Source organism: Diabrotica virgifera, chromosome 5 (assembly GCF_917563875.1).
Source record: "Diabrotica virgifera virgifera chromosome 5, PGI_DIABVI_V3a".
NCBI lineage: Eukaryota > Metazoa > Arthropoda > Insecta > Coleoptera > Chrysomelidae > Diabrotica > Diabrotica virgifera.
The window spans coordinates 195,743,679-195,770,274 of NC_065447.1; the positions used below are offsets into that span (position 1 = coordinate 195,743,679).

The following is a 26,596-nucleotide window of genomic DNA, read 5'->3' on the forward strand; positions in this document are numbered from 1 at the left end:
AAAAGACCATATCCTGTGAGTGATATCTCGATCTAGTGTTAAATTTTCCGTTATGTAGAAGCCAAGGTATTTTATGTTCCCAACGATTTTCCCAACCACATTATCATCCGTTTCCAATCTCTTAACCTTAAGTATTTCTCTGTCAGTAGCCCTTCTGCAACTTTTCTTCTTTGCACCCAACACATGTTTGCTATCCTCTATTAACACGAGATCATCAGCAAAGAGCATTGATAAAGGAGCCTCCTCTCTTACTTTCTCTGTCAGTGCATCTATAACTAGATTAACTTTCCGCAACTAACATAGGTTTTTTGAACATTAAAGCTAACATCGGGTCTCAGACACCGAGATAAAACAAATGTTTCCAGTGACACACTTTCAAGTGTAGGATTGTGTTTACTCCCTGATGGAGTATGATACCTATTTTTAAATTATTAAACCTCTTTAACATTAGCAAAGTACAAAAGAAAATAAAACAATCACATAACATCCGATTTGTCAAAAACGACCTCAATATTTCCATTGCTGTTTTCTTGTACCTAGGTTCAGTTTTTACTCCTGGCAATTGGGTTACTAAATTATCAGCACTTGTTTGCACGGTCTTTCGTTAATATAAATATTATTTTCATCGAGTAGATCACCGGTCCAACATGGGTCTCTGAGACAAGATTTTCTGATAATTGCATAATTATTTGACACTGAAGACTCAAACCTCAACACTAAAAAGAGGCATCTAAATCAGGCAGCTACTGATGGTGGCGAAGATTCATAACGAACGATTTGAATATAATCGTAAAAACTCTAACTGGTCGGTCTCACAGACCCAATGTTAGTCACGGAAGGTTAAAGAGGTAGGGACTAAGTTAAGTGCATCGATGCAAACCAACTGCCACTGGAAAATTTTCGGTCAATCCGGTACAAGTTACTGCAGTGTACATCCCTCTTATATGTCTTTCGCGACCCTTATATACTTCTCAGGAACGCATTTCTCTCTCGTACATATCCATGGCTTTTGTCAAGGATCTGTATCATAGCTACTTATTCTCAAATATGTTAAAGTAAGAACTACCAGGTAATATTAAAAAAAATACACTAAATAATAGATTCAAAAATTAAAGTGGGTTAAAATAGAAATAAAATATATTAGGAAGGCACACGTGCCAAACTAAATAAGTAATACAGTAAAGTATGTTGTGTATTTGTTTAATATTATTAATATAATAACAATATATTTAACTTATAAGTTATAAAGGAAATCTGCATTTAACATACATATGAAAACGCCTTTAACTTTTGGTGATTCTGCATTATATTATGCTTTATTTTTGCAGGCAAAGGTGACGTGTTTGGTGACTCCTTCTGGAAGGACAATGCAGTGGGCCAATCTGCTGCGAACGTGCGTGCTTTAACTTACTGTGATCTACATACGATAAAACGGGACAAACTACTAGAAGTGTTAGATTTCTATCAAGCTTTTGCTAATAGTTTCGCGCGAAACCTAATCCTTACCTATAACCTCCGCCATCGTCTAATCTTCCGAAAAGTCGCGGACGTGAAACGAGAAAAAGAACTAGCCGAGCGTCGGAAAAACGAACCTCAACTGGATCAAAACCAGGATCATTTAGTTAGGAAGATATTTTCTAAATTTCGAAGAGACCGAAGCCAACATGCAGCTGCGCCGCCGGCTACGCCTTCTGACGTCGAAAAAGGGGACGAAGCCAATGACAAAAACATGTCGAGGGTGATGTCGACGACAAAGTTATCTGCTGTAGCTGAGAAAGATGATAGCAGCGGAGGAGGTGTTAAAACTACGGTGGCGAGACCAGCAACAGGTGAGCTAATTTATATTATTTTTTATAAAATCATCATCATCATCATCAATAGCTATTCCATCCATCGTCGGATGTAAGCCTCCCTTAGGTGTGTCCATTCATATCTGTTTGCAGTTTTTTGGATCCATTCGTGGCCAGCCATTCGTTTGATGTCATCAGTCCATTTTTTTAGGTCTACCTCTACTTCTTTTGCTTGCCCTTGGTCGCCACTCAAGAATTCGCTTTGTCCAGCGATTGTCTTCCGTTCTTCCTATGTGTCTTGTCCAGTTCCATTTTAACATGGCAACCTTCTGGAGCACATCTGTTACTTTTGATCGCCTTCTTATCTCTTCATTGGACTTGCGATCACTGAGCTTAATGTTGAGCATTCTCCGTTCCATAGCTCTCTGAGTCACTTGAAGTTTGTGGACTCTGCTGTTGTTAAAAGCTCAAGTTTAGGTTTTAAATGTCAGAATTGGCAACATGTACTGATCGAACGTTTTTGCCTTTAACCCCTTGGTGCCGGATCGTCATTCGGCAAGTCGGCTCCTATATACGGATTCGAACGCTTACCGGGTGGCTTCGCGCGGTCGGTTAAAATACAGTATCACACTACAACTAATTAAAGTTAATAGAATAATAACACTAATTTTTAAAATAGAACTATTTTTATTAAATTTATTATTCTACATAGTATGTGAGTTAAATTAAATTTTATCCATAAAATGCCATTTAAAAAAAAAAGATTAAAAAAGATAAATAAGATAATTCGGATGAAATTCCTCAGAGTATTTTGTGCTTGATATCGCCCCAGTCTCCTAATCTGGAAAATTCCATCCGAATTATCTTGCAAGGGATAGTAAGGTAAGTTGTAAACATCAGCACAGTAACTTCACCTCCCACGCAATCCCATCAGTCAAACATCCAAACAACCTTATCACTTTATCAACAATCAAATTAACTAAATCTAATCTCCTTCTGGACATCACCCACTTTTGGGCGTGGTTTTTCCCCACTTTTAGATTTGAATAAGGTAGTTCGGACGGAACAAAAATACCTGAAATATGATTCAGATGGTGTACCCGCCATATATGGCGAACGAAAACTCATGTTGCACCCGTGTGCATTACCGTACTGAGCGGACAATCAAGCATGATGCACACGGGTGCATCACCGTACCGAAGGGGTTAAAGTGTTTGGCAAGTTTGATTTAAATACTGTTTGTAATCGACCAAAAGCTGCCCATGCTAAGGAACATCTCCTATTTAAACTGCCTTTAGGTTAACTTTTGACAGTTCTATTTTTTGTCCCAAGTTTATTTACGACTCAACTTTTTCTATATTATTGTTGTCCAGAGTTATATTTCCATTCATATCTAAAGATTCGTTAGTTAGATGTTTAGTTTTTGCTTGATTTATTCTGAATCATATTTCTTTTGATTTGGAATTTAAAGCAATAGCATTTCCTTCAATTCTTCTCTGTATTTTGCTATTAGCGTAACAACATCGTCAAATCTCAGATGGTTTAGGTTTTCGCCGTCTTTCGTCACTCCTTTTTTGCCCATTTTAAAGTTCGAAACATATCTTCTAGAGCTAAGGTAAATAGTTTGAGTGAGATAGAATCTCCTTGTCTAACTCCTCTTCGCAGTTTTATCTTTTCTGTTTTTTCTTCCGTTTTTATTTGCGATATTGCATTGTCATTATTATACGATTTTTGAATATCGGTGATTTTTGACCGATATTCAAAATACACTTTTTGCGATTTTTGAATATCGGTGATTTTTGACCGATATTCAAATATTTTATAAAATACGAATTTTTATTTTTTTTTTCTGTATTTAGAAATTGCGAGTAAATTGAAATTTCTGTAATTAGAAATTGCGAGTTTCCTATTTTTACCATTTTCATCTTTAGTTTGGCAATCCTTTATGACTTGGCTTGGTCCAAGATTATTTGCCATTCCCTTCGGCTTGTGGCGACCTGTTGCTCTTGGTCGTTTGTAGCTCCAAATATTTCGCAAGATATTTACAATCGAATATTCCTAAAATTCTTTCATCCTTCTGTGTTATAGTCCATATTTCTCTACCATACGTGAGGATCGGCTCGGCAGTGTATGAATAAAATAATTTTAGTTTTCTAATGTTTCTTGAGTTTCTTCTTCAATGTTTCCGTCAACATTGTTTTCTTGTGGAGCTCACTGCAAAATTGAATATTTTATGGTGATTTGTCATTCTGAAGCTTTTTATTTGCTTGGGCAATATCCCCAATGGTAGGTCATCTTTCCTTTCTTTTTCTTCTTACGGTGCCGAATCCTTAAAAACGTTGGGCATTTTACATTTGCCCATTTAATCCTATTTGCACCCACCCTGAATAGTTCTATGGAGGTCACATTCGTCCATTGTCGTAGGTTTTTAAGCAGTAAAGAGTTATGTATCTTCCTGGTCCATTTTTGCTATTGTGTTTTCCCTTCTTTTATTCTAAGCCTAAGCTCCCTTTTCTTGTTCATCCTCCGCAAGACTTCCTCATTTGTCGTATGGCTCATGTTGAATATTCTGAGAATTTTACGGTAGCATCAGAGTTCGAATGCATGGATTCTTTTTGTGTGGTTTCTGTCATTGTCCAGGCTTCAACACTATAGAGAAAGGTGGAGAAAATATAGCACTTAAGCATTCTAGTTCTCAATGAGATATCCAGCTGGCGGTTGCATAGAACTTTTTACATTGTTTAAAAGACTGTACCTACCTTTTCCAGACGTGTTCTGATCTCTGGTGAGTGGTCCCAAGTTACATCAAGGTTACTTCCAAGATACGTTATTCTTGTTGCTCCTTCCAGATCTGTTCCGTCAACATTGAAGTTTACCCTTCTATTTTGGTGTTTGCTGATGACCATCGTTTTTGTTTTCTTTGTGTTTAACTTCATTCCAAATTCTCTACAGGCTGTCGTCACTCGGTCCATTGGGCTTTGATTTAGATCCATCTTTTTTTTGGATCCCATAGATTTCAATCACTTCGATTTTCTATGGTTTTATTTGCTTTTTTGATATTATGGCCATTAAATTTTCCCTCAAAAAATTCAACTTCTCGTTTAAAAACTGAGTTCGGATAATTTAGGATATTTCTGTAGACCTTTCGAGTATCTTTTTGATTTCTTAGCCCCCTTAGCTTTTTTTCAATGTAATCTTTTTGTCCTCTTCTTATGGTCCGGTATTCCTTCTTTATTATGAGTTCTGCTTGATTTGATATACTTTTTTGTTATCTGTTGATTCTTCACGCTCCTTGCCAAACCATCCGTTTTCTTTAACAGATTTGGTTTTACTAAATATTTCTTCTCAATTACTATTCATTACATTACTATACATTTTTCCCCATCTCCAGAGTATTCACTTTCTCATCCATTTGTTTTCTACACTCTCTCACAACGGTTTGAATGGGCATATTATCCGAAGTTGAAAGCAAAACGTCAAAACAAACTTATTTTAAAGTAAAATTCTGCTTTATTCCCAATAAAAATAGTAAACCATCATCGTTTGACTCTTCATGTAATCCCATAACTGTCCTAGTTTCCTTTATAATATTAATAGTACATTCTTTCACGGTTTTTGCTCTAAATTTTAAAGAACCGCTTGGATTGACATGAAATTTGGCATACGTATAGCTTACATGTCAAAGAAAAAAAAGTGATATTGTGCCGATGTGTGCTTTTGCCCTGGGGGTGACTCTCACCCCCTCTTGGGGGTGAAAAAATATATGTCCAAAATAAGTCCGGAAATGGGTAAACTGACTAATTTTAAGTAACTTTTGTTCTATAGAGCTTTTTCGCCAAGTCAACACTTTTCGAGTTATTTGCCAGTGAATATGTTCATTTTTCAACAAAATAACCACATTTTTAGACGGTTTTTAGCAAATAACTCAAAAAGTAAGTATTTTGTCGAAAAAAACGTTCTTAGCAAAATATAGCCTATAAAAAAGTAAAAAAAAATAGTGTACGCCTTAGGTCTCTGGATCTCGTAGAACCAGCATTATAGCCAATGAAAAATAGATTCATATTCACCAAATTTCAAATAGAATATTTCGACGTGAAATATCCAAAAAATTAAGCACTTTTTGGGGAAATCCTCTTATAATTTTATTAAATTGTTTTAAAAAGGCTTTATTTCTGTTTTTACAATAAGTTTCTAGCATTGAATTTAAGCAAGTTACGCTCAAAATAAAGTTGGTCCCTTTTGTTTTCCAAAAAAAAAATCGGGAAGGCTACCCCCTAATTAGCAACTTAAATGAAATTAATCGTTACCGCTCCACAAATTATTTTACTTATGTTGTGTTTATATGATCTGTAAGTTTCATTGATTCAAAGTGCTTATTTTTGAAAAAATTTGGTTTCAAAGTAAAATTTTTAAGTTTTAGTTTTGAAAAATATGCTTTTTTAAAATAACTTAAAAATTGTTAGAGATACCAAAAATTTCGAAAAACGAAAAAAGTCAGCATTGCTTTTCTGAATATCATGTATTTTTTTGTTTTTCTGTAAGACAAAAGTTGATTAGGGTTTGGTGTTTCTAAATTTGCATACATTCGTGATCAGTGACTCATTCAACCTCTTTTAACTACAGCCTTTTCAATAATAAGGACTTTGAGCCGATGAAACTTACAGATCATATAAACAATACATACACGAGTCAAGAAACTTGTGAACTCGTAACGATTAGGTTCATTTAAGATACTAATTAGGGGGTGATTTTCTCAAATTTTTTACCAAAACAAAAAGGGACTAACTTTATTTTGAGCGTAACTTATTTACTTTTGATGCTAGAAATTTTTTTTATAAAACAAAAATGAAGCTTTTTTTAAAAACTTTAAATAAGTTTTAATGTGTTTTCCCCGAAATTTGCTTCATTTTTGGTTATTTCACGTTAAAGTATTCCATTTGCAATTTGATGAATATGAACCTATTTTTCATTAGCTATAACTCTGCTTCTGCTAGGTATAAAGACGTGATATATACACCATTTTTTAAAATTTTTTACAAGCTATATTTTTACTATGAATGTTTTTCGACCAAATACTTACTATTTGAGTTATTTGCGAAAAACCGGCTAAAAGCGTGGTTATTTTGTTGAAAAAATGAACATATTCACTGCCAAATAACTCGAAAATTATTGACTTAGTGAAAAAACTCTATAGAACAAAAGTTACTTAAAATTAGCCAGTTTATCCATTTCCTGACTTACTTTAGACGAATATTTTTTCACCGCCAAGAGGGGGTGAAAACCACCCCCAAGGCAAAAGCACATATCGGCAAATTATCACTTTTTTTCTTTGACATGTTAGCTATGTGTGTGCTAAATTTCATGTCAATCTAAGCGGTTCTTTAAAATTTAGAGGTTTTGCTATATTTTACCGTTAAAGAACGGACTATAAAGGGTAACTGAATTTTAAATCAATGCCGATTTTAGTTCATGTTTTGGTATTTGATAAATCTAGTACAATTATTATTTTCTTAAGTTCTTGTAGGTTACAGATGCAAAGAAATCGTTTGGCTTCATTGACCATACTACGACTTTAAGAATCTTTATGTATGTGTATGTGAAAAAGAAGATGGTTTGGAAGCAGCTCCTTTAGCCACAGATTTTGATTTTTATTTTCTACCAATAGTTATTAGTTTTGTTACATCTATTATGGTTTCATTTAAGTGACAATGTTTGTTTCTTTTAAATAGTCCATCAGTAAGTTAATTATTCTCTTATCATGGAAACTTAGTAAATCATCATCATTATCATCATATTTGGCTCAATAATTCTTTTTTGAATCCTGTCCTGCTTAAAGATTTGTCGCCATTCTGTTCGGTTTCTGGCAACCTGTTGCCATCTTCTGAATTTTAATATCCCTAAGTAGGCCTCAACTCCATCTAACCACCTAATTCGCGGTCGGCCTCTGCTAAACTTAGTAAATACACTATACTAACTGGAAAACACACTTGTTCTTGTATATTGTATTATACTCGGTCTATATATCTCCCGCTAATTTTGCATTCCAGCGAGATATGATTCAGATCTCTAATAGAAACATTGTCACAAAGTATACTGGTAAATTCCCTATTCACAATGTATTAACATGTGCTGCATATTTTCCGTGTTGACGTTTTAGTTTCAGAAGAAAAGAAGGTGGCAAAGGAAGTTGATGCAAAGAAAAATAAAAAAAATTTAACGTTCTTGAAATATTGTCCCATTGACTTTCCCATATTTTATGTATTGTTTAATTATTTATCTATATGATGTGTAGTATGTACTCGTACTATAAATCTATGATTTAGCCCAAAAGCTCTAAGATTCTAAAAACGCTTATATTAGCTTCAGGGTATATTTTAGTTCATGTGCAACTTAAAGTTGTTATCAATCAAAATGAAGTCAATTTAATTCCTAACAATTCTGTCTTCTCTGTCTGCAGGTGACTGCTAAGTGTATAGCGTCATAGGATGCTGTTTGAAGAAGGTGTTAGCTTTAAGAGGTTGTTCTCTAGGCAGAATTGTACAAGTCAATCTCTCCTACTGTTTCTGGTGCCCATATTATCTCCTTTAGCTCCACGACAAATTTTAGCCTTAAAGTCACCCATGATCATCGCTATTTTGACTCTTTTTGTCAACTATTATAAAAACATATGTATTTACATATCATATAAATATTTCTTGACAACAGTAGTAATATTGGTCTGCCTTAGGTATTTATTTGTAATTTTCAGATAATGATTAGATATATATTTTTTCGACCATGAATTTTATCTGTTTTTTATTTATTAATAGTAATTAATAGGGCACTCATTGAGGGTATTTAGCTCCGAATTCCATCCTACTACATCGATTTACTTGATATTTTTACAGTAAGTAGGGAATAGCTCAAGAAACAAAGTCTATCCTATGACGATGTGCACTTTTATCTTGGGGGTGGTTCCCACCCCTTCTCGGGGGTGAAAAACGTTTTGGTTAAAATAGCCACGGAAGAGACTAGATAATCTAATTTGAAGCAAAAACTGTTCTATAATTATTTTTTAAAAACTCAATACTTTTTGAGTTATTCGTGGTTGAAAATTTTCCATTTTCATTGAAAAATGACACCTTTTCGGACGGATTTTTCCGAATACCTTAAAAACTATGCATCTAACAATAAAACTATATAAAATATTTCTGTAGGTTATAAAAAAACAAAGAGATTCTTTCCTTCATAAATCTTCTAGTTAAAACACAAAGATAGATATGGTAGGTAATAGGTAAGAAGAGTTTGTTTTTTTGCTGCATGCTCAAATCGGTGTAGTCAACTTGAAATAACAGAGAAACTGTCGATTTTAGGTGTATAATGATACTAATAACTTTTGTAGTGCTTGAAAAGATTATTAAAAATGAGCAAAACTAAATGTCTATTTCATTCAAACTAAGCGAGATATTCTGCAAAAATATTGATGACTAATGTATTTTAAGAAGAAATGAGAAGTATATTTAACCCCTCATCCATCAAAATTTAAATACATCGTTTTCCTTCTACAATACTTTTACTATAGTGTTATTTCTATGTTCAAAAAGTTGGACTGTATTAAAATGAATGGTTTTTGAAAAAAATAAGATCAAATTATAGAGCGCATTTTTAAATTTTCTTAAAAATCTTCCTTTCCTCCATGTAACTCGAAAAAAATAAGAGATACGAAAAAATATACCACACAAAAATGTAGGTCATTTTCAGATAAAAATTTTCTTTTTATTTTTCACTACTGTATCTCTCATTTTCAAGTTACATGGAGAAAAAGAAGATTTTTAAGAAAATTTAAAAATGCGCTCTATAATTTGATCTTTTTTTCAAAAACCATTCATTTTAAACCCTTCCAAATTTTTGAACATAGAAATGACACTATAATAAAAGGTATTGTGGAAGGAAAGCGATATATTTACATTTTGGTGGATGGGGGTTAAAATTACTTCTCATTTTTTCTTAAAATACATTAGTTATCAATTTTGTTTGCAGCATATCTCGCTTAATTTTAACGTAATGGACCTCTTATATAGCTTAGTTTAAAGGTTTGTTTAAGCACTACAAAAGGTAATAGTAGCATTATACACCTAAAATCGACGGTTTCTCTGTTATTTTAAGTTGAATACACCAATTTGAGAATGTACCAAAAAACAAACTATTTTCACCTACCATATCTCTTTTTGTATTATTACTAAAAGATTTATGAAGACACGTGTGTCTCTTTCTTTTTTTTATAAACTACAAAAATATTTAATATAGTTTTTTCAGTTAGATGCATAGTTTTTAAGGTATTCGCAAAAAACCGTTCAAAGAGGTATTATGTTTCAATGAAAATGGCCAATTTTTAACCACGAATATCTCAAAAAGTGTTGAGTTTTCAAAAAAAAACTATAGAACAGTTTTTGCTTAGAATTGGGTTCTCTAGAGAATTCCGTGGTTATTTTTGACCGAAAATTTTTCACCCCTAAGAAGGGGTGGGAACCACCCCCAAGATAAAGGAGACTTTGAATTAGGAGACAAGTAGAGGCTAGGCCCAAAATTTCATTAAAATCCATGCAGTAGGATATAATTCGGAGGTAATATCCTCCGAGAAATACATATTTGGTACTAATTCAATTCTTATATTTAGCAAGAGGCAGTAAATGGGGTAGATTGCTTGGATCAGCAAGTCTCGATTCCGGATCTGAAACTTCAACTGTACCCCAAGCGTTCACCCGAAGTCTGAGCGCCAAAGACCCCAAAGAACGTCCAAGCTCATCGTCGTCTGGAAGTTCAGGAAGTCAGCTAACTCCCGGTTCTGGCAATAAGATATTTCCCAAATTACAAAAAGTGTCCGCGACTTCCAGTCCTGGTATCACTAGGCAGGACACCATCGACGAGATGGGAGAAGTGGAACCACCGCATTCGAGAAACCTATCGTTAAGGAAAATGCAGAGTTACGATTGTGGGTTGAGAGACCCGTCGACTGCTTCAATGTATCAAACAGCCGTCCCTGATGCTATAGCGCCCATAGAGTATAAGGAACTCATGACTAATCTCATGGACTTTAAGGTAAGATATACAAATGTTACTAATACTCTTTCTTGTGATATATTACATATCTCCAGATTGTACTGTAGCGAGTTAACAGTTAAAATAAAACTCTCAGTTGGTTTATACGAATTTATTTATACCAGTTACAGACAAATTTATTTTACAGACTGACCAACTGTAACACCGTTTTTCGCTTTTATAAGAAATAACTGATTCTCGAAAAATCCAAATTCGCCATCTCTCGTTTTCGCTTGATCTTCCACGTACCGCTCGTCCCTCTCTCCACCACTTTCAGTACATGTCGCGCTGACTCTGGAACATTCCAACATGTTCGAGGTGGGAACTGTTACACGGGGGTCGGTTAAGAGTACTCTTTTGTTACAGTATTGTTATATTTATCACACTTTACAGAACTCAATTTTAATATAAAAATATTTACTTTTTAATTAATTAAATTATTCATTAATAATAATTAATAATTTTTAACTATATGGGTTACCTTTTTCTAAATCCGATCATGCAATTCTTCAGTTTCAAATGCAGTTAATTCTTGTTACTGATCCAAAAAACTATACCCATCAAGATATTTCATTGATTATAGAGATATTAATCATGATGTGTCATTGGTTAACTGGGCTTCGGTTCTGTCGTTACCAAATTTACAGGAAAACTGGAATATTTTTCATGAACAATGTAACATCATAAAAAAGAATACAAGCTCAAGACTTATAACTACATTTCCTTCTAAACCCTGGATTAATTGGAATATTCAAAGAATGATTAAGAGAAAGAAAGCTCTTTGGCAAAAGTATCAAAGATCACGTTTAGAGAATGATTTTGTTACGCATAGGAATGTTGCCAATCTACTGAAAACAAAAATTTACAATATTAGGACAGACTATAAAAAAAATATTATAGACAGCAATAAGCCAAAGAAGTTTTATAAGTATATTAGAACTTCCATAAACACAAAAGTTTTTGTTCCTCAATTAAAAACAGACTCAGGTGATATTACAAATGATGATTTGAAAGTGGCTACAACTTTTGCTAAGAGCTTTTACGGATCTTTTACTTTAGAACCTGATGGTCCGCTCCCAGACTTGCATTATGAACCCGTAAATCATAGTTCTATTACCTCAGTAGAATTTTCCTGGTGATATTTTTAAAAAACTTAAAGAACTTGACACCAACAAATCTCCAGGACCAGATAATCTTTCTCCTACTTTCTTGAAATCATGTGCGAATGCTCTAAAATATCCACTCCATTTGCTTATGGAACAATCATTCCACTCTGCTACTCTGCCACTTATTTGGAAAGAAGCACAGGTGAAACCAATTTTTAAGAAAGGAGATAAACTTGACCCCAAAAATTATAGGCCTGTTAATCTCACTCCAGTTATATCCAAAGTTATGGAATCAATTATTGTGGATACATATTTTTGAACCAGCACCAAATAATCCCGAACGAACAACATAGCTTCACCAGTGCAAGATCGATTGTTACCAACTTATTGTGTTGCCTAAATGACTGGACTACCGAAATAGATATGGGACAGGATATTGATATTATCTACTTAGATTTTAGCAAGGCTTTCGATTAAGTTCCAAGAGAAAGGCTTTTGAAAAAATTAAACAGGATTGGAATTCGTGAGCAACTGTTAAACTGGATTTTAGCCTTGTTAAGTGAAAGAAAATTTTCAGTAAGAATACAGTCTTCAAATAGCCCCCTATATGATGTAATAAGTGGAGTCTCCCAAGGATCTGTTTTAGGGCCACTACTGTTTAATATATTTACATCGGAGCTAAAATACATCATTTTATCAAAGTTCTCGGTTTATGCGGATGACACAAAGCTGTACAACAATCCTAAAATAAACTCTCAGTGTTTGCAAAAAGACTTGGACAGCATTTCTCGATGATGTACTGACTGGTTGCTATTGCTTAATGTAGAAAAATGTGTCGTTCTTCATGTCGGCAAAAATAACCCTCGGTTAAATTATTTTATTAATGGCACCGTTTTGAGAAAACCGATTGTCACTCTGATCTCGGCGTCTTAATAGACTCACAATTGTCCTGGACTCCTCAAACATTACAACAGTGTAATAAAGCCAATCGTATGGTATACCTTATTAGTAAAGTGTTTTCGTCATGTGACAGTCAAACCTTGGCAAAATTGTATAAAACTTATGTGAGACCTACATTAGAATTTGCTAATTCAGTGTGGTGCCCGGTTCTTTAGCGTGGCGTAAATATGCTCGAAAATGTACAGCGACGAGTAACACGGATCCCGTTTCATTGGTGCGTCCCTCATATGAAGATCGTTTAAGGATCATGGATTTAGTTCCGTTATCCGCCCGCAGACTTAGAGGCGACTTAATTACAACATTCAATTCATTATATTACGAAACTTCTTCACTCAGAAATTTCTTTACAATAAACACAGATGAGCGGTTAAGAGGCCCTCCCAGAAAGCTAAGAAGAGAACTCTGCAGAACCAACATCAGGTTAAACTTTTTATCAAATAGGGTTTTTCATGCTTGCAATTCATTACCGGCTTATGTCGCTATGGCTCCTAGTATAAATAGTTTGAAGAATAGACTCGATAATAATTAATTGTATTTTTAATTTAATTATATGTAATTCAGCTTTAGTGTAAAACAGCTAAGTACCAAAATTTGTTTAGCTTTTAGAGTATAATAGGATTCTAATCCTCTACTCTATTGAATGTTAATAATAATAATAATAATCTAGATTGGATAATAACAATAATAATAAGCTTTACTACTCGCGACGGCCAGATGCATACGAAAATTTCTGGGAGAAACTCCAGCATACCAAGTCACCTAGGTCTCGATAACACGAAAAGAGTCCCACCAGAGCTCAATCCTTTTGATACCGTAGGTATCTGGGATGAGTCAATTTTCTCCTTAGAGGGAGTGTGAGCCGCATGGCTAATCTAGGATTAATAGGTCTTTGGCATTTAAAATTTCTTAAAAATGAATACGTACTTGATATGTACTGCTTATCAAGGTTAAACCATAAACTTACGTTGGTTCTTTTGTAGTCAGCTTGAGTCCAAAAATATTATCCACACTCTTGCGCGAACGTTTGCAGCCCTAAAGAGCATTCTTAAAGAAGTTTGAATAGTAAAATTAGTTCGCTCGTTCTCCATTTTTCCGGTATTTTATTGTGTTTTATGATTTTGTTGATTAATGTTATTATATGTTCGGTTTTGTTACAAAAATCCCCATGAACAAATTATACCCAGCATAAAAATAAATGGTATTACTCTTTAGAGTTCCCAAAGCTTCATATACCTGGTCAGAAAACAAATTAATAGTCAACTAGACCACTCAAAAGAAATTAGAAAACGCATTGAAATAGCAAGGTCTGGTCTCATGAACATGCCTAAAATGCTCTGTAACCCCAAGCTATCAGTCACAATAAAATTGAGAACGCTAAAGTATTGTGTGGTCTCTATTACTATATGGCTGTGACACCTAGACATGACGTCTATGTATGACATGACTATAACGCAATATGACGTCAACAAATTGAATTCATTCGAAATGTGGATGTACCGTCGAATGTGAAGAATAAGCTGGATCAGCAGAACCACGAATGAAGGAGTAGTGAAAATAATGAACAAGCGTCCTCAGCTAGTCAATACTATCAAAATTAGAAAGACGTCATATCTAGGACATATAATGTGCCATATGGAATTTGAGAAGCTCCAGGTAGTGTTAGAAGGCATGATCGATGTAACACGGGCATAGGCATGCATCCTTTTTCCGTTGTTATTTAATAACTACTGAGATATAATTTTTAAATTAGACAAGACTAAAATGGCGGGTTCGTTGGAAAAATATTCACATGAGATTTTTTTGCATAATCACATTCGTGAGACACCCCAGAATAGGGTTCACCCACGCGAATTGTTGTCCAATTTTTTTTAACAGTTTTATTTTACATAAAAAATTTTAAACATAAAATTACTTACGTTAAGAATCATAAAATTACCAGAGAACGGCAGTTCTCGCCAGTTGCGCACATTAACACCCCCCTACACGCGACACTATATATACACGAAATTTTCGATTTTCTAAATCTGACTGATTTGAAAGATATGCCAAGCCCCATCTTAAAGTTCAGGAAATGACTCACCCATTCATATGACAACCACCCATTTTAGTCCAAGGGTGTGAATTTTACGGCCCTTTCTATTTAGGGTATGTTTTTCGTTCTCGTCCACAAAACTCCCAAAAACTTAAAAATTTATGTCCGCCTTTGCGGCTACTCATTACCTTTCCAATGAATGTCTAATTTTGAAAATCGGTTATACCATTCAAAGGTTACGGAGCTGAGAATATGACTCAATTTTTATTTAAAAAAGGGAAAATGTTTGAGGATATGTATGTATGTATGTGTGTTTAAAAGTTAAACCGATTTGAATTTTTTTCTGCGCTTGAAGAGGGCGTCTTAGCTGATTCAGAACTGGTGTAGTTTGTGACTTTTGACCACCCATAAGTCAGCTAGAGGACTTGGTAGGTACAAAACGGCATATTTTTTGAGGGTATATATCTTCGGATCAAGAAGAGACAGGAGAATCTCAAATGCACCAAATCAATAGTGTTGAGTTAAGCTTTAAAATGGTGTTTAAGCCGTCAGGATCAGACATACACACGGCTCAATATAGCCGAAAAACTGAAAAACTATACTTTGAAAATTTTGATTTTTCGACAATTACTCAAAATTTCAACCTACGAATTGCGCCAATAACTGAGCGTTTGTAGAAGGACTGTAGATGAATCTAACGGTGTATACGTCATATCCGGGAAAATTTGAATTTTTAAGTTATAGGCTTCATAAATATGATCAAATCTATTTCCTACGGGAAAAACGGTTTCTCAAGCTGAATAATTCCTGTAATAGCTTCAGTTATCATACTTGACCTTAGATCCATCAGATACTACTGGTAAATACGTTTCAAACTCATGTTTACTGATCAAAATCGGTTAAGCCTTTTAGAAGCTATTAAGCTACAAAGTATAATCCAATTAACTATTATTCCCGAAATGGTTTATGTAGTTGTAGTGATTACGACGCTAAATTTGATCTGGCAACGGGCAATCTGAGTTCATTTACCGGTCATCTCAATATTTTTTTTCAATCTATTTCGAATAGAAAAAATCTAGTGTACATTCGATGGACACTAGATCATTTGGAAGATAAAGCAACAAAGGTGACCATTTATAAAGCTTAACGAGTAATAGAGGAACAATGCATTCAACTTCATACATTTAATTTATAAATAACTTTGAAAAACTCCTGATACAAAAATAAAACCGCTAAACGCCTTAAAAATGAGTGGCGCATACAATATTCCAGCTACAAAAGATCTGATATGAAGATTACGTGTCCCGAAAATGTATTTTCATTTTGATGTAAAACTAAATTCTTGTTTTATTTTAAAAAATTTTTCCATAATATTTGCTAAATTTGAAGTAAACGCGCCACAAAAGAGTTTCAAAATTCAAACTGTATCAAAGTTACTCTTTTGTGGCGCGTTTACTTCAAATTTAGCAAATATTATGGAAAAATCTGATTAAAACTAGAATTTTGTTTTACATCAAAATGAAAATACATTTTCGCGCCACGTAATATTCATATCAGATCTTTTGTAGCTGGAATATTGTATGCGCCACTCATTTTGAGGCGTTTAGCGGTTTTTTATTCTTGTATATTTAGACAGTGATCTTTTATGGCTCGAATATCTGGAAATCCGATACGGTCAATCGCCTAGAAGCGTTTGAGATGTGGTTGCATAAAAGAATGCTCAGAATAAACTGGATGAATGGATGAATAAAGCTGTAATAAAAAGAGCAAATTCAGTTTGTGAGTTATTGCAAACTATTAAAATAAGGAGAATTTCATCCTTGGGATGAAATTTTTCTGTACTGGTCTCATCTTAAAACAGACTAACTAAAAGACACACTAAAAGTGCGCTCGTTGTGTAGTACAGGAAAAAACATTTGCTTGTTCATTTTCCACCATATTATTAAACAATCAACGTCATTTACCACACGTTTTTCCGCTGAGTGTTCTGTGGCTGTTTTACAAATTAAAATATAGATAGGATTTTGACAAGTAACAAGAGGCATGTCATCTTCTTCATCACTCGTATCCGTTAGTAAACTCATTATTTTATCTCAAGAGATCTCTAGCAAACAAATAGCAGTCATAACTTTCTAACAAAAAAGAAAGAATAGATAAATAAAATGAGTTATACAAATCTAATATAAGTAAAACCCGTCTAATATAGACGATGCTATAAAACCACACAGTAAAGTAGAAAGCTGAAAAAATCCATGGGCATACTTCATAACAAGAAACAGCTCCAAAGAACAAGAAAACAGGAGAAACTAACCCTATACAGCACTCGCACTTCGACCATCTGTTATTCTTTCCCCATCCGAGAGACAAACCGAATAAACACAAACGTCTTGACGGAAAAAGCTTACTTTTTACACAAAACTCTGTCTAAACATATAGATAATGGTGAATGTTTTTTGTGTCGAGTCTACGAACTTTCAATTTCCCTTCAAAAAAGCAAAACTTTCACTTTAACATAGAGAATTTTACGTTGATTTATGCAGCTTTCTATACAATTTCCATCCCGCGGTTTTTTGCAGAGATATTTTTAGGAAACCTTATTAATAGAGTCCGGATTTGTAAGCATAAGGCTTATGGTAAATAATACATGCAGGACTATTCTCTTTTTAAATATGAACGAAATATGCAAAAATAAGTCATTTTGACACCACTTTTTTATGCCTTTTTTGCTTTTTTCTTCATTTTTATGCCTTGAATTTCTTCTTTTTGAATTTCTGTGCTTATTTGGTGCTTTTTTAAATACTATTATCATTTTTGCATTTGCGAACAGCAGCAATTTAATTTTGATCTATGCAGTGCAATGGTGGACTTTGATCTTCCACTAAATTAATTTCAAAATGAAAGTTTTAAATCATTTTTGGAAAAGTACTATCAAAGACATGTGCCGGATGAAAGTACTCTGCGAAAAAATATGTTACAAGAAAACCAGAAAAAAAGTGGAAACGAAGAAATCTTGACGAAGAGTTATTTAGTGTGCTTAAAGGAACGAGAAGCAACAAATAACAATACAGCTTCAAAATTCGTAAATGAAGCTTTAACAAATTTTTATCTTCCCGAGGCTGTGCCCACCAACAAAATAGTATTCTAATACTATTCTAATGCTTTCCCACGCTGAACCAGATATGATCAAAACAGCATCAAATCTTAAAGTGTTTTATCCAAATCCAAATTAATTTGAAACAAGAAACTATAAAATATTTGGAGAAACAGCAAATGTCATTAGTTGAGTCGATCCAAAAAATAAACAATTAAAAAAAAAGATCCCTGAAAAATTTTTTCAGATAGTATTAACAAAAGTCAAAGATGTATTAACAAAAAACGAAGGGTTTCAAAAGATTAAGAAAATATTTTCAGCATAAATATGGATCCGACAGTAGTGGGAAAGTATAAATATGTACCTAGTATGCACCGATAACCAGTGTGGACGTTGAAAGAAGCTTTTCGATATACAAAAATGTTTTGAGTGATAGGCCCCGAAACTATTATATATATTTTTTCTTATATATATATATTTTCTTAAAAAAATGGTTTGTCAAAATTTATATGCTTATTTTCATGCTTTTTTTGTATAATAAAATGCCTTTCTTCATAAAATCGTTATGCTTTTTAAGCGCTTTTTTTGGGTTTCTTTATGCTTTTAATTCCGAACTCTACTTATTAAATTTTAGATATATCTATTAGTTTTAAATTGTATACATCAATGTATATCATATACACTGTGTTCCAAACGAAAATTTGACCCCCAGAAACTCTTGGTTTCTTCAAAATTTAAAAAAATATGTTAATTTATACTGGGAGGGGATGAAATTTTATTCAAAATTCATGCCCTCAAATGTAACCCCCTACTACCCCACGTCAACCCCCAGTTTTTTTAAATAGCAAGTGTGGTCGAGTTTCATCATTTAAAAGGTATTTTTTCTACACGACACTCAATTTTTTAAATTTTCTGAATAACTTTAAAGATAATTTTGGATTTAACTAATTTAGTGGTTGAACATCATTAATAACAAAAAAACATAAAATTTAGAAAAATGTTCGGAATAACCTCCTCTGTACATACAATAATACAGTCTATTTTCAAAGCCTCTTCGTATATTTGCAAATATCTCAATATTGTAATATGAGATTGAAGTAGAGTGTGGGCCGGTTGGGCGTGGGAAAATTTTGACAGCGTGGGAAAATTTTTATCTGCCACGCCCCCACGCCACGCCCACCACAAAGCCAAGCCCACCACAAAGCCACGCCCACCACAAAGCCACGCCCACCACAAAGCCACGCCCGCCGGGCCAATGAGTAATTAGCCCCGCCCACCGACCAATGAGAAGGAAGCCTCGCCCACCCACAGCATCGCCCATAGACCAATGAGATCAAAGTCCAGCGACCAATGAGAACTTAGCCCCAATCACCGACCAATGATCAGGCACCGACCAATGGGAACACAGCCAGGCCCACCTACGTCACAAACCCTCGCCTTCCAAGATGGCCTCCTCTTTATTTCGTTTATCGCAAAATATACAGGGTGTAGTCAGAAAGCCAAATAAGACACTTATCCATGAAGCACCTATCTGCCATCTGCGCTGTTATTGGTTCGTTTATTACATGTAAGACATTAAACGAAAGAGGAGCAATCACAAAGACATTAGCAAAAGAGCATTAGAGCATGTCTCCGACCTGACTGATCATATATTGTTGGAAAGAGGAAGGCATGTTACCATATAAACAAAGATGTCAGCAATGACAAAACGGCACTATATCATATCTTCGTGTCTATTGATCCAATTCGTGTGAATATGGTCTCGTTGGGAAAAAGAGGGGATATTGAATATGTTAACATAAAAACAAAGATGTCAGCAATGCCAAAACGACACTAGATCTTCGTTGCTATTGATTTTAGCGTAACAGCCGTTGAAGGAAAGGAGAAACATGGCAACACTGCCAAAACTGTAATATATTTGTTGCTATTGGAGATATTTTGACCTGTCAACTTAATGGGGATTCCACGTCTATCACAGTTCTCTAATCATGCCACCTGTCGGCTGCAACATGTAACTATGCCCAAGCCATCTAGAAGAACGTATACCATTCTTACAGTATGACCATCAAACATCCTATCACAGTTCTTCATCTTATCATGCCACCTGTCGGCTGCAACACGTAACTAATTGACATTGCCAAAACGGCATTACAACATATCTTCTTTGCTAATGATCCGATTTTGACGTATGGGATATCAAATGAAAGCGGTGGCGACACAGATGGCAACTGTCAATTCTTCTTCTGTCAACGTTCAACATTAATTGCCAATTCTTCTTCTTCTTTTCCGTATAGTGCCTAACAGAACGTGACAGTGCCTAACAGAACGTGACGTGCATAACGTCACGTGAATCACGCGACGTAAATAACGTGACCTGATGGTTTCTAATGGCCTCTAATGGTCTCTGCTACACTCTATTCCCTAATGGTATAGACTATTTATCTTTAAACCATCCTAACAGTGTACCTCTTTAACGTGATATTTTACCGTGAATGACGTAACGTGAATGACGTGACGTGAATAAGACATTGCCAAAACGGCACTATATCGTATCTTCGTTTCAATCATACATTCCTACAATGAACATATACCATTCTTACAGTATGACCAACAAACATCCTCGATCTCCCTCCAAGCATACATTCCTACAATGAACATATACCATTCTTACGCTGTGACCAAACCAGCAAACATCTCATGTACAAGTCTTTTCAGAAAAATGTGTATTATTTTTATGTAATTTACTGAATAGTTGCATACAATATTTTATCTACGGCAAGTGGGTAGTATTAATTTTACAGTTTGATATTAAAGATCTGTGATAAGAATATATGAGGGCCATAGACGGTTCTTTAATAGCCATCAGGCAACAATTTCCCCTGATCATGTTTATAAAACATACGGAATGCACTGTATATACTAACCCAAGCTGACAACATACTTTGCAGATATGGATTACGATCAGCTTATAGGTTTATGTACAATTCCCTTCGTAAAGGTACATAGGCGTGCATCCGTGCGGGTTAAAAGTCGACCGTCCTTTTTATACTCCAAAAGGAGGACCATATTTAAAGGTATTATGTATCAGATATATTGAGAAAAAAATTATATACACTTAGAGTATACCTAGGTAGAAAAAAAACTTTTGTTAATGTATAAAGACATATCTAACAGTATTGTCGTAAAGAAAAAGCATGTCGTAAAGGTCGTCACGTTAAAGCTAACATAGCTCGTGCTGATTTTTTTTTTTTCAAGGATAATCTGAAACAAAGGTTACTCGTGTTGATTTCCAAGGCACCCATGAGGTACAACACATACCTCGTTGGTGTTTTATCGTGGACACCATCCCCTAGAGGCCTACAACCACCAAACTTCCTCAGAGGAATCAAATGTGATTCAATATATATATATATTTGTGATAGCATAGAACAAGCGATTGTTGCCCCACCTTCTAGTAAGTAACGAGCAAAGCTGTAATGATGTTACAAAATCACAAAGTGGTTCATAGCCGAAAACTGTTTATTGTATTTTAAAATACCGGAAATGGTTCAGCAGGTATCTTTTTATTAACATTATTTATAGTACATTTTTATAACGAATATCTTTTAGTGACCTTAACTGAACATCTTTTTTTAAACATACAGGAAATGGTTCAGCAGACATCTTTTTATCGACATATCAGGCAAATAATATAAGATAGAGGGTCAAAAAGGCGTTATATGTGACATGTTGTTAAAACCGACATCACAACGTAATTTGTCATTCAAAACCCTGTAATTTGAGGTGCTACATGATAAGATTCGACATATCAGGCAAATAATAAACGATAATGTGTCAAAAAGGCGTTATACATGACATGTTGTTAAAACCGACATCACAACGTAATTTGTCATTCAAAACCCTGTAATTTGAGGTGCTACATGATAAGATTCGACATATCAGGCAAATAATAAACGATAATGTGTCCAGAGGCGTTATACATGACATGGCGTTAAAACAGACACCGCAACGTAATTCATCATTCAAAATCCTTTAATTTGATGGGTCACACATTGATTTCTGATTATCCGTTCCGAAGATACATGGTACATTGCCATAACGGCCTAAGGGATAACTTGGTTGAGCTGTAAATGCTTATTTATTGTTATTGACGTTAAAACAAAGCCATTAGCATAGAAAAATCTCGTATCGCAGTTTGATCTCTAGCAAATCCTAATTCGCTCAATTTTGCACCAAGTGCTCCGTGCAATATATCATTAGAAAGGTCTTTTCATACATATTAAGAAAATCACTGACCAAGTGTGTTACGGTCATTATTTATGGCTGAAAACGACAAAAAACTACAAATTCTCAATGTACTATATTGACACAAAATGTACTTATATGGTACAAAAAAAAGGCCTTATACAGAACATTGTGTTAAAACAGACATCACAACGTAATTCGTCATTCAAAATCCTTTAATTTGATGGGTCATACATTGATTTCTGATTATCCGTTCCAAAGATACAAATATTTGTACAAAATTATGAAAAATCGAATAATTTGAAATATTTACAAAAATATTTTAAGTTGTTTGTTAACATGCCGGGTGTGTATGGTTGATAAGAAAAGAGTGCAGACGTTATTTTTGTTAATATTAACCTCCAAAGATATGACAAGCCACAATGCTAAAAGTCCGGATGTAGTCGGATGATAACATGTAACCGCAGTTGTTATTTGTGTAAATGTTATCACATATTTTTAAAACTATAAGGTCTTGTTTTTGCAAAACACATTCAATTTCATTTGATCACGTTCATGCTGTGTGAATTTCGCCTATAAATACTGAAATAAACGAGCATATACCACAGTCGACATCTGACAGTTTCTACAGTATAGTTACAGTGTTCAGTGGAAAAATATTCAATTAAGGTAAGAGATTTTGCTGTTTATTTTACATATGGTTTTTATGAATTTATTGGTTTGCTATTTTTGTTAAATAATTTGGATGTACATGTGTTTCCTTTCATCTATGGGTAATACTGGTTTTAATTCTCTCTTCCCAACTTGTTTGCAGGTCTTCTAGGTATCTATATATACTTCTCTTAAAATAAAATGTGTGTACTATAGGTGATTTTATTCTTATATTCAATGTGATTTATTATAAGTAATTTTATTACTTGTTTTTATCATATCGTAGGATGTATCTGTCGCTAATATTTTTAACTGATTTTACGTTTTATCCCTAAAATAATAATAGCTGTTTATGACTCATTTCTACTGTACTTTTTCATCTTTTAATATTTCCTTGTTACATAAATAAATGAGGTAGGTTTTTACATTAAGATAATCATATTTTACTATTTAGTTCTAATACTTTCATGGTCTAGAATCCGCATATGGCCCAGAATCGGTATGCCGATACGTGGCCACTTTCATGCACCAAAATCGCCATGTGGTCCCAAATCGGTGGTATGCCGACTCCCGGACACTCAAGAATAGTAACTTTTTATGATACATTTAGCGCGGTACTCCGTCTTCTTTTAGCACATTTTTCTTGTTATCTGCATTAGGATAATAGTATTTTACCGTTTAGTTCTTATTTTCTAATTTGATTTATAAATTTGTTTTATTTCATGTTTTTCAGGCATGTATGATGCAACACCTGTCCGTATATTTCTGAACAATTTTATGATTTATTTCAGTATCTTTTTATGCCGCATTCTACCGTACTTTTGTTTTTCAACAATATACAATGAAGCGTAGCTGTCATTTATATTTTATATACGACCAAGCGTAGCTGGTATTTATTTTTAACAGTGTGATAATAATCGTGTTGCATTTTCTATTTTATGTACGACCCAACTTATTTTTATTTTTAAAAATATATTGACACTCTTTGTAATGCATTGGGTTAGTAAATAAGAGACAATATGAGTCATTTTATTATTTTATTTAAATTTTTTTTATGCTAGTACATTATTACAGTTTTTAATTAAAAACTAAATGCCCTAGTCGATTTATTTTAACATTTTTATCCAGAGGTCCAACGACATAATGGTTAAACGATGATGTCTCGTAATCTATGCTTGTGCGCTGTTTAAATTGTCGGTCAGAGCGTTCAACACTCTTACGATGTTTTTTCTCAGTTTTCCGAACATTTTCACAGGGGCTTCGACGCATGTTTGAGTTATTTTTAAACAAAGGTTTTATGATCTTATTAAATTTATCCGGGAATGCTTGATGCCTCAAATATCCTAGGGAATCTCTATGAACACCTGTGACTTCTAATATTTTTTTTTTTATAGTTTAGGCTATCATTTGGTGTAAAGTCTTGAGGATACATATAAAATTATAACAGTATATAGCCCACAAGTAGCCTTGTACTTGCTATCGTTAATCAGTATATTCTTAGGAGCAAATTTGATTTCCATATCACCCATTAGCCATTTATCAGTTTTCCAAACATAGTGTGGACCATAAGCTCTATCAAGGTCTGGTGAATGATGCCAATATTTTTGAAGGTGTTCATCTTCTTCTTCATCTGTGCTTTCTTCATCCTTCTGGCGCATATTTCTCAAACGATTGTTTTGGTGTCCGCTGGTCTCTTCATGCTTCTCTGTCTGATGTGAAGTTTTCAGATAATTGTTTAGTTCTCCAAGAGGTTCAGTACTAGGTGTTAAAACTGTTTTGAGTTGTTGTTCACGTTGCATTATTATTTTGAGTGAATTATACTTTTTTTAATAACTTAGCAAGCTGCTTGACACGATGTTCACCGTTAATTTTCTTGTATCTGAATGCCGTTTCTCTAGTTAACACCTTTATCTATATCCGCTAACTCGCATCTGACATATAGCTAACATGCATCTGGCATACATCTGACTTGCATCTGACTAGCATCTGACTTGCATCTGACTTGGCGCTAACCGTTAAATTATCGCTGTATAACCTCAGACATAACGCTGAATCATAGTTTACTTCATGCAGTAATCACGTGACACAGAACGTCACAGTAACTAACAGAACGTGACAGTAACTAACAGAGCGTTACGTGAATGACGTAAATCACGTGACAGTACTCAACAGAACGTGACAGAACGTGACAGAACGTGACGTAAAATAACGTGACAGAACGTGTCAGCACCTAACAGAACGTGACAGAACGTGTCAGCACCTAACTCTCTCTATCTCTCTCTCTCTTTCTCTGCTATCACACTTTCTTTGCGCTCAACAACCTTTTTGCTACAAGCATCAATGACGTACTTCCTATTAACAAGTGATATATTGTTTGTAACAATATAACCTAATTCTTTAATTATTTGTTTTATAGCTAAGTAGGTCATTGTCAATAACTGAGTTGTATATAAAAAACAATTACTTCAAAAATTTATTTATTTTTTCCTAAGTATCTTTGCTACAGTAATAAAAATATTTTTTCGTATTTCCAGCAGACCTGCAGGAGCCTCTTTAAAATAGGCAGTCGTCGATTTGCTTTTCTGAAAATCATAATAAATATTCTACATTTTTTTATGTCTTCGCCGCTTTTACACATAACATTCCTTTTTTCATCGTAAATTCTATTTGATGAGGTAGATGATGTTTTGTAATTGCATCTGTTGGGCCGTATACTAGTTCGTATGTTCATTCCAGAAATGGGGCGTAATTACAATTCCATTTGAGTAGAACTTTGCACCTACTACCCCCTCTGTCTTTATCCCATACTGGCTGGCAACTTCATGAAATATTAAACTAGCCGGTAAACACGCGCCTGCGTAGCTGGTTCGGATAAATTCTTGCTCGATACATGTCTTAATCAAGTTTAACTGAATGTACTGTTTCATACTGGAGCAACTGCTGTGCCTGCTTTGACGGTTATTCGAAGAATGAAAACTTATTGTGTTATCGAGTGTGTTAGTGATGAAAGTGGCGGGAGTTTTCTCGCCGAAATGTTATGCAAATCTAACTGAACAGTTTTCAATGTCGTGTTTATTCATCATATCTCGATATATGTATATCGGTTCTCTTCATACATTTTCCACATCTTTCGCTAAGTAGCTGACATCTATCATAATTATGTTGCCCATTTTTCAAATATTTTCGTAACTAGACCAGGAAGAAGAATTATATGAAACCCACTTTCAATTCCTAACCATGAATCCTTCTTGTGATAGAATAATGAAGAATTAACTATGAATGAGTCGACTTATAATTTTATGTGCCTGCTCCAATCTAATCATCACAAAGTATCTTTTACTTTCTGGTAATATTTGTTCTAAGTTGGCCGTACTGCTTCTTTTTATGTTGGTAGTACTGATACTTCCTTGAAAAATGTATCCAAGTTTAATAAATGTCTTAAATGCAGCACTTTTACATTGATTCTTATGGAAGAACAAGCACAAATCTACACTTTGCAGGGGCCTTTTGAGCATAACATAATAACATTTAGTTTTCCGTCCGACTAGAAGTATATTTAATACCTTACATTACGGCATTTTCTTCATTCTGTTTCAGATATTCCTAGCGTTCAGACGTGTGCTCTGGTGAGTTTTATATCGTT

The 26,596-nt window shown here is 34.2% G+C and overlaps 1 protein-coding gene across 1 annotated transcript in view; it reads left to right on the top strand.

Moving 5' to 3' along the window:
- LOC114324956 (potassium voltage-gated channel protein eag) overlaps positions 1-26,596 on the top strand; it is a 198,331-nt gene that overhangs the window by 142,940 nt on the left and 28,795 nt on the right. The window contains exons 6-7 of the mRNA XM_028272911.2: positions 1,329-1,829; positions 10,447-10,868. Of these exons, the coding sequence (XP_028128712.2) occupies positions 1,329-1,829; positions 10,447-10,868 (923 nt within the window). The remainder of the gene's footprint in view (positions 1-1,328; positions 1,830-10,446; positions 10,869-26,596) is intronic.